Below are 11,820 nucleotides of genomic sequence, written 5' to 3'. Positions count from 1 at the left end.
ATATAAATTTCTAATTTTCTTGTGAGTTTATACTTAAATATAAATAAAATCTAAATAATGGTACAAATAACTATAAAGCCGTCTTTTGGGCTGAGCCTTTTACCATCCCAATAATCTTAATGTACATAATTCCCTAACAATCTGGGTCCTAAATTGGGCTAATTCTGGCCCAATATTCATATATTGGCACTCTTTCTCTGCAAGGGTTTAACCTTCCTATGGAGCTCTTGTTCTTGTTCATCCATGGAGGGTTTTAGTGTACCTCTTGCCTAACCCTCTTTGCACCCCAAAGAAAAAAAAATGGCACAGTCTCCATTCACTCTCCTTCTCCTGAAACGTCTTCCTCTCTCTTCCAAAACCCATCTAAAACTCCACAACTATTCTCCCTCTCCAATTTTCACCACCACTAAATCAAAGCCCTTCTCTTCTGCTTCACCGCAGCCGGCGGTCTCCACCACTCAAGACCCACCGAAACCAACCTCTCTCTCGGCTCGCATGAGCTTCGTTTTTGACCAAATTGATCAAATTGAAAGACAGAGACAAGAACAATCGGTCCAATACGACGACACCCTCAAACGTATCCGAGATTGGCGCCAATCAAAAAAGGAAGCTCAAGCCACCCAACAGCAATTTCAACCCAAAGATCAAAGCCCAGATTCTGGAATTGCCAAAAATGATGCCAGTACTATTGACTTTACTTTGTCTGACTCGCCCGAGTTAACCGAGTCACGAAACGGGGATGCCCTCCGGCGGATTCGTGCTTGGAGGGAATCGAAGCATGGGGAGAACAAGGAATGCTCTGAAGGTGAAACCGCTAAAAATGAGGCTAACTCCAGTGTTTTCAGTACTGATCCACTGGCCGAGTTGGGCGAGTTGGGGAGGCAGAAGGGCAATGAGGTGGAGTTGGTGCACCCATGGCCGGAGTGGATAGAGTTGATGGAGAGATTAGTGCTGCAGAATTACTTTGATCATAAAAGGAGAGATGAGGGAAAGATGGTGGAAGAGTTGGGATTTGACTTGAGTAATGTTGTTGAGGAAGTTAAGGATAATGCTGGAATTGATTTTAAAGACTTCAAGACTGTGCAAACTGCTTGTCTTAATTTTGGGAAGGACCGGTTTGATATATTGAGGTTTGTATATTGGTTTTTTTTCTCATTTTACGTTTGGTTTCTAATGATTGGCATAGTATTTGAATTTGAAATAGATTGGTTTAGTTTGTTTAATTTGGAATACGTTGCATAGAGATGGATTTAGTTTCCTGGCCTTGAATATATTAGAATTTAAGTTTGGTTGGAAGATTGACTGTATAAGTGATTGGATTGTGTATGGAATGCTGTTTATTATTATTAATTAATTAATTAATTTTCAATTTAATTTTTGTTAAGAATGATTATTGTGTGCAAGTGGACCGTATGGTAGTGATTGGTTTTATAAATAATCAAGAGCTTGATTATAATGGGAAATAGAGATAATTGCCAAATTTTGATTTGAACTTTGGCTTTCTTGTCCTTTGTTTCTTCAGAAATTGAGATATGGTGCTTGAAGTTCACAGTGGACTTTTTTAGGGTTTGGTCTTGGTAAAATGTTTACTGAATGAATTGCTGTTTAGGATTTGCTTATACTATTAGTAATTGTTGCTTATGCCAAAGATGGGGAATCACTATGAAAATTTTGTATCAAGAATGTTGCTGATTTTGTTTTTGCCCTACTGTAGTTGTTTTAGTTGTTCATTTCTTATTTGTTTCCTGACTTCTCTGCCTTTTCGCAGGCAGTTTGTTCCCTCTGTAGCAGTCTTCTGCTTCTTTGGATGAATTAATTAATTAAATTATCCAAGAAAAATGTTTATTAAAGGAGTTATTTGGAATATTCATTTTGATTAATGCTACTTGACTTGGCTTTGCTCAAATAGAAAGTTAATTTCAGGTCATTGTCGAGACAGGATGTCCAAAATTTGGTTGGTTTTGGATGCCCAAGTGCAGACAAGAAGGTGGTGTTCTCTGCAAAACTCTTGAGGAAGCATGTTCACCTTGATGAAGGAGATGTAAGTGTTAATTTCTTTACTCTTATGTTTGGCATATCTAACAAAACTTCTGCTGTTTTTGCTTCTTTTGTTTTTGGCCCTTTAATTATTCATGTGTTTATGTTCATTTTCATATGTCAATTTTGCTTCGCTTTTCTTTTTTTTTAAAAAAAAAGTGAATAGTGACCAATTATTTGTGTATCAGGTTTGTAGTTCCTGCAGTTTGAGGAATTCTTGCGAGAGAGCATATCTTTTAACAAACAAAGAGGATGAGGCACGAACTATTGATGTTATGCGTGTCTTATTGACATATGGTTTTCATTCTATGAATGGGTCAGTCATCAATGAGTCTGTTATGAAACAGAAGTCTGTAAAGAATGTTGTTCGTAAGTTGCTTCATGAGGTTGTAAAGTTGAGTGCTGTTCCTATAGACCCACATCTTCCCCCTCCAGTGATAAAGAAGCCTCCACCAAAAGTGAAGCAACCTCCACCTCCTCCGAAGAAACGAGTTGGGCGTGATGATATTGAGATGAAAAAGGGGGATTGGCTTTGTCCCAAGTATGTGAGCTCTGTTAGAGTTATAAGTTTCACGTGGAGTTCTTTCTGGAGACTTTGTAATCTTTGCAACAATATTGATTGAGATGCATCCTGTCCATATCATGGAATGCTGTTGTAGTTGTACAAAAGCATGTTCTGAGCCTTATTTATGATGCTTCGTGTTAAACTTAAAACTTAAACGTATTTTAATCTCTGAAATCATTGGATGTTGGTCTCAGGTGCGATTTCATGAATTTTGCAAAGAATACAGTCTGTCTACAGTGTGATGCTAAGCGGCCAAAGAGACAGCTGCTTCCTGGGGAATGGGAATGCCCCGAGTGAGTTAATTTTCTTTCCCTTGCACATTCTGCTTAGGTTTTAATGTAAAATCATTTGATTCAAAGTTCATTTACTGTATATGATTTGTTCTGTTTAAATGGTAGATTTAGCTTTTCACAATATGGTTCAACACGTGCTGGCTTCATGAGTGTAAATGCTGGAGATTTCCATTATCAACTGTTTACTGAAAAGAAAACTTGTGCTAGAAAATATGATTGCAACTATTGATCTGGACATTTTTCATGTCTGGCTTATTTTGTCCTTTTTTTTTTTTTGTGTGTATCTTTTTCTTTCCTTTTCTCTTTTCTTGCAAAAAAGGAAAAAAGAGTGTGGTGGGTTGGGTTGGGTTTGTTATGAGCATTTATAATAAGTTGATAGTCTTGATTTATTGATTTTATGTTCTCAGTGATCCTCTTCTAAACAAGGATGATGACTCCTACTTCTTATCAAGTATAAACTCTAGAATGCACCTCTTCCTCTGTAGTAGTTTAATATGTTGAACTGTTTGCTTCTTGCTGTTATGTGCTATGGCAGGTGCAATTTCCTAAATTATAGGAGAAATATGGCATGTTTTCATTGTGATTGCAAGCGTCCACCTGATGCATTTATGGAGAGTAAAGTACAAGAAATGCAACCTGGTCCAAGAACAAGGTTGGAGAAGGTTGCCCACCGACCAGAGGTCTCTAATGCCTGGAATTTTGACTTTGATGATGATGAATCAGACGGGGCAGATGTTGCTGCCTTTGAGTATGCAGATTCTCCAGTAATGAGTGAAGCTTCTCCTTTGGACAACCAGACCCATGGAGGGAAGTTTAGAGGGCTTGAAGATGATTTTGATACAGCTGGCCGAGCCTCAAGGGTTCATGAAAGAAAGTATTCAGACATAGATAGCAGCAAACATGCAATGGGTTTTGATGATTTTGATGATGAAGATGACATTGACAGTTATGAGATAGACACTCAGCGAAATAATCCAAGGCAGAAAGCTTCTAACTCTGACAATGAGGTGTTTTCTGAACTAGAAAATATCAAGGGCTCTAATGATAGTGCTCCTGCTCGTCGAGGGACAAGGTTTCCTTCTTATAGTAAGTCATCTAAGCACATGCATAAAAATGTAGCTTTATCAGGTTCTGAAGATGATGAGCTGGATTTTGATTCCGATGAAGAGCTTTCAGTTCATCCTAAATGGAAATCGAGTCATGTAGCTGACTCAAAGCATAGAGGTAGAGGTGCATCAAAGGACTTAAGCTTTGGCTCAGACGAAGACCTTGATTTGGATTCTGAAGGTGATGACGATTTTGGCAATTTTAGATCCAAAGGGAGGAGACAGGACAAATGGAGTTATGGTAGAGGCAATTTTCGGAGAGGGGGAAGTTCCGATTTTGAGGGTGGTTCCTTCTCTGTTTTAGAAGGTCCACATTCCAGGAGAAATGGGTCAAGAGGGAGTAAAACAGGATCTGGCAGAAGAGGAAACAATGTTCGCGACCATGGTGATTATAACTTCAGGCAAGATTCACGATCTAGGTCCAACACCAAGATGGATGATGGAAGGAACTATCCCGGTGATCATTTCGATAAATCATATCGAGGGTCTCGAGGTGATAAAGGGAGGTTTGGAGAGGATGACTATAGCAGGCACAGAAAGAATAACAACATGCAGAAATTCAAGGGACCTAGGCAATATGGAGTATTTGAAAATAGGCGCCGTGGAAGGTCTAATGAATATAGCATAGGCAGTGATGATCCTAATGAATTTAAAAACAGTAGGCGTGTTATTGAAAGATAAGCTCAAAGCTGTGACAATTTTTTCTTTTCTCTTTCCATAGCAATCCCCATAAAAATTGTATTTTTATGCTTTTAATTTAATTAAAAAATATTTATATTTGTCGAACTGTAAATGTATAATTGTTAAAAAATATTTATTTCATAAACATGTAAATATTATTGATCAAATACCACATAAACAAGCTAAGTTAATAGTGTTAAAAGCTAGACTAAGATTATATACAATTTGAAAAGTTCAACTATACTGCAAATTTATATTTTTTTTGTTTAGTTACTAACTGGTGCATGTGGATTTCCTTCTCTTCATCATTGGAGGTATTAATTGGACTGAAATCAAGGCTATATGTGCCTTAACCCATGTGAACTTCTCAAAATCTTTCAGAATCCACATGTCAATAACATGGGGGTTACCATGGTCATAATGATTCAGCCAAAGCTCTTGCCTCAATTCTGCCAGGTTGAATGCTTCAGGGTCTCTTTTAACACATGGAGGGGTGGCAGGTTCCAGAACTTCTCAACTTCCAAATCGAACGACATGATTTGTTCATCTTCTCCATCAATCTTCTAATGCAGTATTGATCCACTAACCAATACTGGATTTGCATCCATGTGATGATTTGAGGGCACCCTTCTTCCAAGATCCTCCATGCAGAACAAGAAGCAGCAATCGAATTGTTCGTGCAGTAGTTACCTATGGTTAAGACCTCACACCCAAGCTCCATATTGTCGATGTTTTCGAAATCGGTATTGCGATAGAAACATCGAACAACCAGGTATTCAGGCAACCGAAACCAACAGTACGTAGCCCTTAGGCAGGTGAGCTCCATGTATTCTTGCTTGCTTGGGTTGCAAACATAGATGTGGTTTTCTAGTGACAACACACATAAGATTGTCGTGAGAAGGCAGAATGGAGATAGATTTGCAGCAACAAATTTTGATTTCTCAGGTGAAGCAGCTGATTCTTCAACCCTCATGATCACATATACAGAAAAGAAGGTTCTCGTCTACTTCCGCAATTCCATTTGACACTCACCTGAACCTGCAAAGAGCCTGTCGAGGTAGTCGTGAAAATATGTCCAACATAATTTCAAGTAGTACCTTATCATCAGGCTTCATCACATTCTCTTTTACTTTTTCTGAAACTGCCATCTTCATTCCCCTTCCTTTTATCACTTGAATAGATTCTTCCCTTGTCTCTTTTTTCTTTCCTGTTGCCGATCGGTTCCTGATTAATCAGTTCACTCACAACTTGTTCTATTTTACCTAGTTTTGGAGAGTTTTTGTACTTTTATCCAAGTTGCTAACATATTCAAGTTTCATCTTGTACCCATGCAATTTATTCCATTCAGTCTTCAGTATAACTGGTGATGTGCTGATGTGGCAATGCCGTGTCACAGCCCGAACTCACATCACCCTCCATGTTAAAGTAGTACTATCACATTAGCAATTTAAGTTATTTTTATTTATCATGTCAACATTGTATGTCAAATCAATATTATATTAATATTAATATCATTATTTTTAATAATTAAATTGTATAATATTAAAAAAATTAAATTAAAATAATTTTTAAAATTAAAAGATTAAATTATTTTAATTTTGAATATATAAGAATTAAATTAAAATATATATATATATATATATAGAAATTTGATAAATATTTTGATCAAAAATAATACTATTAAAATTACATTAAAACTGCATTACAATCAATGCATTATACCATGTAAAATAACTATAATGAGATGGATGGAGTTTTGGAATCTTGATTTAAAAATAGTCATTAAATGTCACAAATTAAATTGCAAGTTGAAACCATTGAAATTTCAGTCTATGAGATATTTTCATATCTTTATTTCTTAGTGTCATTGATTCATTTTAAGGATTTTCCTTGGGAAGATGAGGTTACTAATTACTATTAGTAGATAAGATTCAAGCCATTAACATTTTTGGCATTATATGGTACATAATGTTATTCCATTTGCAATTATGCCAAGTTGAGGGGGGAAAAAACCAAAGCAGATATTTGCTAATTTCTTAATCAATAATAATTAATTCACCCATGATTATCATTTACACTATAGACATACTAAATGCATTTATAAATCATGAATCTTATTGATCTAACTTTGAAAGACATAAAGAGAATTTTTCAAAGAAAAAAGTCATAAAAATAGAGATGACAATGGCTAGTATGTAAATGGATATCAAGCACTATTCAACCTAATTAAGTATAATTAAAGTATTTAATAAATCAGTTTGGGTATTAGACACATAATATTTAATTTTAAAATATCTATTATTCGAATTCGATTATAAATGATGAATTTTATAATATTATTAATTTTTATTATTTTTTAGTATATGTATTACTTATAATAGATAAATTATTATTTAATTTATAAATGATTTAAATATAAACTTTACTTTGAATTGATTAATTTAATTTTGACTAATAAATATGTAAAAATAATTAAATTTTATTTTTATTATTAAATTCAAATTGAGTCAAATTTTGTAGTGAGTGCCTACATAATAAAATGGGTTTGGGTTTTATCGAATTTCAACAAGGTATTATTAATTGAGTTTGAAGAAAATACAAATATTAAATTTTATAATCAAATTCGAGTACGGGTATATCAAAGTTACCGAATATTTTATTTAGTATCACTCCTAATAAAAAGAGTAATTAAAATGCATTGAATAATGAATAGCATATATTAAATAAAGAAAATTGTTTGTAGCAATTGTTTAATAGGAAAATAAACTGAAGACTGACCGTGGTTAACATATATTGACGAAAGATAATACGAAATCTTTAATTTGCATAAATTGAAAATTGAAAAAAAAAAGTAAGAGAAAAATTAGAAATAAATACTTATTATATTTTTATTTATTAAAATATTTTAAATATTTTGGTACTAATAAAGATGCCACCTCAGCACTGTAATCACTCACTCGGGAGAGAAAGCTGGCAGTGTCCTTTACCTTTAAACCTCTCTGTACCAAGGAAAAAATCTCTCACCAAAAGTAGAAAAATCAGGTAAAAGATTTCCTTGTTCTTTGTTAATAATCTTTTCATGTTCTAATTCTCTAATGTATGAGGATGTTTTAATCAGGGGTTTTTCAGGGTTTTCTTTTTCCCTCTCTTTTGCTGCTTATTTCCAGTGGAGTATGGTGTATTTGCTTAACTCTTTTTTTTTTTTTTAGAATTTTTAAGTCTTTGGTATATGAGTTTTTGAAGTAATTTTATGTTTTACTTTATGAACTTTGTTGGGCATTTGATTCTTTTGCTTTGGGTATTTTCCAGATAATTTTTCTTGTTAGTTAAAACGGTTTGTGAAGATATTTTGTATATTCTTTTATTGATGTTTTTACTTGGCTTATTGATGGCTATTTTTTTTGCTTTACTCTTTGCAAATTGAGTGTTTTCAAAGATTTGGGAAATGAAAATTTTTTATCTTTATGCCATGGAACTTTATGCTTTATTCAGTTGTTGGTTCTTGTGATTTTTCTCAGAAAATTTTCTTAGTCTGTAGTTTGGCTTAGTGATATGGTGGAAAAGGAATGAAATTTGATTTACAAGTTCATGCTTTTATGTTTTTCTGATCTTTTAAGAGGTAAATAAACCTCATTTAAAATTGATTGACATTGTTATGTAAATCTATTTGAAATTCAAGTGTTATATTTCTTCTTACCTATGATTTTTTTGTTAATGAATAAACAGTGTAAAATATGATCCTTTTTGTTATTCGTTGCTTGTTGCAGCGGATAATATCTCGCACATGAGAAGTTGTATAAATTACTTGAAACTGCCACTTTTAGTGCTGTCGGCTTACTGCTTCTTAAGCTCTGAATGGTACTATTCTATACCGGTTAGCATAATGTGGCAATGATAGTTGTGCAGGTACTTGTGAAGTGAAGACGTATAAGAAGAGAGACATGATTCTTAAGTACATACCACTAGATGAAGGAATGATGATAATGGATGAGGCGATCGTTAAGGCAAAGAAGATTATTGAAGGGTACCCTGAAACAAAGTTCAGTGGAGAAGAATACCAGAGGTTCTATGAGTATCCTTTGTTTATATAAAGGTTTACTTCATTTAAATTAGCTTTCTTCAATATCATCCTATGCAGTGTTGGTTAGTGTTATTCACACAAATATGCTATCCTTCACAATTACTGTAGATGTGTTTATTTCATGTGCACTTACCATAGCTCTAACGAGAAAACAATGCAGCTCTATGAGAAATTTAGAAACAGCTTGGAAGAGAGCATCTTTTCAACGGTGAGACATTTGAAATGTCTTGAGATCTAAAATCTGAAACTTCATTGAAATTCTCTCAAGAATTTATTTTGTGCTTATTCATTAATCTTAGTGTACTTCTGTATTCCATTATTCTTTCTTTTTGAAATCTTTGCATGTGTCAGTTGTACATGCATGCACAAATTATGTCATACTGGTTTTTCTTTAGTTTGTTCTGTTGCGTACTGAAGTCACCTATGACATGTTAATTGTTTGAGAAGTAAAATAACTATAATGTAACAAGGTGATCTCTCCCAATACTGTTTGAGATTTTAGTTTTTATATTAGCTGTCTCCAGACTTGTTTATGTGGTGCTTTTATTCCCCATTATGTACCTTTTCTGTTAAACTGCTTGGGAAGCTGTAGAACCTCAATGTGGATATACACTGAACTGCAGACAGATGCTAAATGAAGTGTGTATTTATGCTTTTTCTTTTCCTCTTTGCTCTCAGGTACTGCCAACCTTAATTAATAAACAAGGTGCAAATTTGCTGAGAGAATTAGTAGTAATGTGGTCTAATTATAAGCTGATGGCAAGATGGTTATGTAGATTCTTTGAATACCTTGATCGCTTCTTTATCCCTCAACATATTGAGCTCGAGTCATTGAATGGCATCTCATTTAGTTGCTTCCGCGATCTGGTAGGTGACAATTGTTTTCTTGAGCAATTTATGTATGCTTTCTTCCATGAAAAACTTTTGGAGTAACTGCAATTCTTTTTGGGTCTAATGTAAAATTTCAGGTTTTCAAGAAGTTATATTGTAGATTCATTGATGCAACATTGACTTTGGTAATCTTCATGTACTTACTTACCCTATAAATTTAGTTATCTTCTCAGTGGAATTTGGCTTAGTTCAGTTTTATGTGCAGATCAATCAAGAGCGTGACGGACTGCAGATTGACTGCATCCTGCTTAAGAATGTTTTAGATATCTTTGAGGAAATTAGTGACTATAGCGGAGTTAACTATTACAAAGATTTTGAGCAGATCATGCTTACAGAAATCTCTGGTTACTATTCTCGATTAGCTTCAGAATGGCTTCTGTTTGATTCATCGGCTGAATATGTTCACAAGGTGTTTTGTTGTCAAATTTAGTAACTTTCTTATATTTATTTAAATGTTATGGACAATAAATAACCGGTAAACGATTTATTATAACTTTCAAGGTGTTCTGGTGCTTGAATCGAGAGAAGCAGAGAGCCAGTCAGTACCTACATCCAGACTCAGAAGCTAAGTTAATGCAGGTATAGTTAATCAATTTAACCTGAAGTCTTTTCCTTTTTTTGTTTTTTTATTGGCTATATCCAACTATGCCTCCAAATGATGATTTGTAAAGTTAATGTGGTTGTGCTGGAGCTTCCGACTGTATTCTTGGTATCAAAGTAAAATCTCATGCTTAAGCATGTTTAACGGTGGTGTAAGGCATGTTGACTCATCAAGCTTCACCAACCTAAAACTCCTCTCTTCTGGGTTTCAATTTTTGGTGTTTGGTCACTGATCTCTAGAAGCTGGATATGTTGTATAAAATTTCACTGGACTGCAAACAACTAATGTCGTGTATATAGCATTATTGATGTGGAGAAATGCCAGTAACTCTATCTTCTATAATTCTACAGGTTGTCAGATATCAGTTGCTGGACCAAATTGCAAACAAATTGATGGAAAAAAAGCAAGCCGAGAATTCCGGTCTGGTAACAGATTATCAGGTACCAATAAATATCTGACTGAGTAATCTTATCATTGTTGCCATGTCTATCCTATTATAGTGGTATTGTAATGCAAGCAAGTACACATATTTGCTCCAGTTCCTGTTAGTGGTCTTTGGCGGACAACCTCTTGGATCTTCTCATCATATGGTGGGCTCACATTTTGCAAGTGACACCTTATCAAACTTTTTAAATTATTTTTCTGCTTTGCCATGACGGGATCTGTTCCCCATATTTATTACAAATTTGGCTGAAATTTCATTTTACTCAAAAAGGAATAAGGAGGAGAACAGAAGGAAGGAGATGAAATTTCAAGCTGACATTATTATCACATGTTTCATCAATTGAGGCATGCCAGACCAGCACCATAATTTGTCTTCCTTGTTGGTTGATTTCTCTGCGCTGATAATTCTTTTGATGCATGGTGTTTATGGATTGCTTGTAGGAAATATTGTCCAAATGTGCTGGCATGACCCTTCAAGAGGGAAGTTCTTCAACATCACCAGAAGAATGGCTGTCCAAGTTAATGGCAAGTTCAGCACATATATGCTAAGTTTGTGTTGAGAGCATTGTCAACAGATGCTTGTACAAATTACTTTGATAAAATATAGTTACCAATAGCAGAGTTGGTGCTTTGATGTCTGTTCTTTTGTTTTTTGTTTTTGTTTTAGGCGAAATTAAGCTTCAGCCGTTCATTAGTTGATTAGTTGAATGAAATTAAGATGCTTGTATTTTGTTTATGTCGACGATGGAGTTACTCCTGTAGAGAATATTCATTTGCTATCTGTAACAAAAACTAATGTTCTTCTTATTCAGAATTTTTAGGCTGAGTGAAAAATTAAATTTTGCATTGAGAGTGTGGTACAGGGCAAGGTTTCCGATTCATCCTGATTGAAAATTTTCATATTGTTTTACCTAATAGTTGAAATTGTGAAACTAAACTTTACTGCAGTCACTGTTATTTGAATCCGGGATACAATTTTTGCAAGTCCATAGGAAACTTTAACCCGTATGTAACAACCAACCATATCTTCAATCATGTCAAGAATAAGTAGAAAACAAAGTAAAAGTCGTTAGCCTAACTACTGGCTGGATCAGAAGTTGATTCTTCAATTCATGCGGGCT

General features: G+C 34.5%; 2 protein-coding genes across 3 annotated transcripts; both read left to right on the top strand.

Annotated features, from left to right (window-relative positions):
• Window positions 1–165: 165 nt before the first annotated feature.
• Window positions 166–4,787, top strand: LOC110414591 (zinc finger (Ran-binding) family protein). The gene is made up of 5 exons (XM_021425845.2): window positions 166–1,130; window positions 1,924–2,041; window positions 2,226–2,578; window positions 2,797–2,895; window positions 3,431–4,787. The coding sequence occupies exons 1-5, from the start codon at window positions 301–303 to the stop codon at window positions 4,680–4,682; spliced, it is 2,652 nt and encodes an 883-aa protein (XP_021281520.1). The 5' UTR covers window positions 166–300; the 3' UTR covers window positions 4,683–4,787.
• Window positions 4,788–7,625: 2,838 nt separating this feature from the next.
• Window positions 7,626–11,513, top strand: LOC110415245 (cullin-1-like). 2 transcript variants are annotated; one of them, XM_021426835.2, is made up of 9 exons: window positions 7,626–7,724; window positions 8,589–8,754; window positions 8,872–8,971; window positions 9,442–9,630; window positions 9,732–9,779; window positions 9,860–10,063; window positions 10,156–10,233; window positions 10,606–10,695; window positions 11,141–11,513. In XM_021426835.2, exons 2-9 carry the CDS (start codon window positions 8,624–8,626, stop codon window positions 11,246–11,248), a joined length of 948 nt encoding a protein of 315 aa, XP_021282510.1. In that variant the 5' UTR covers window positions 7,626–7,724; window positions 8,589–8,623; the 3' UTR covers window positions 11,249–11,513. The 2 variants fall into 2 exon arrangements, with proteins under 2 accessions (XP_021282510.1, XP_021282511.1); XM_021426836.2 differs by having other exon boundaries at window positions 7,652–7,724; window positions 8,581–8,754.
• Window positions 11,514–11,820: the final 307 nt, after the last annotated feature.

The sequence above is a fragment of the Theobroma umbraticum genome, unplaced genomic scaffold (assembly GCF_002168275.2).
Source record: "Theobroma umbraticum cultivar Fairchild unplaced genomic scaffold, ASM216827v3 scaffold_147.0, whole genome shotgun sequence".
Taxonomy (NCBI): Eukaryota; Viridiplantae; Streptophyta; class Magnoliopsida; order Malvales; family Malvaceae; genus Theobroma; species Theobroma umbraticum.
Note: the sequence above shows the minus strand (reverse complement) of the source record. Positions and strands in the feature narration are given on the sequence as shown.

Bases quoted from the DNA above. Each gene is read 5' to 3' on its own strand.
- LOC110414591 (XM_021425845.2), top strand. From the start codon at position 301: ATGGCACAGTCTCCATTCACTCTCCTTCTCCTGAAACGTCTTCCTCTC. The intron at 2,042-2,225 runs GTAAGTGTTAAT...TTTGTGTATCAG, and splicing joins TTCACCTTGATGAAGGAGAT to GTTTGTAGTTCCTGCAGTTT. The intron at 2,896-3,430 runs GTGAGTTAATTT...GTGCTATGGCAG, and splicing joins GGGGAATGGGAATGCCCCGA to GTGCAATTTCCTAAATTATA.
- LOC110415245 (XM_021426835.2), top strand. From the start codon at position 8,624: ATGATTCTTAAGTACATACCACTAGATGAAGGAATGATGATAATGGAT. The intron at 8,972-9,441 runs GTGAGACATTTG...CTTTGCTCTCAG, and splicing joins AAGAGAGCATCTTTTCAACG to GTACTGCCAACCTTAATTAA. The intron at 9,780-9,859 runs GTAATCTTCATG...TTTTATGTGCAG, and splicing joins TTGATGCAACATTGACTTTG to ATCAATCAAGAGCGTGACGG.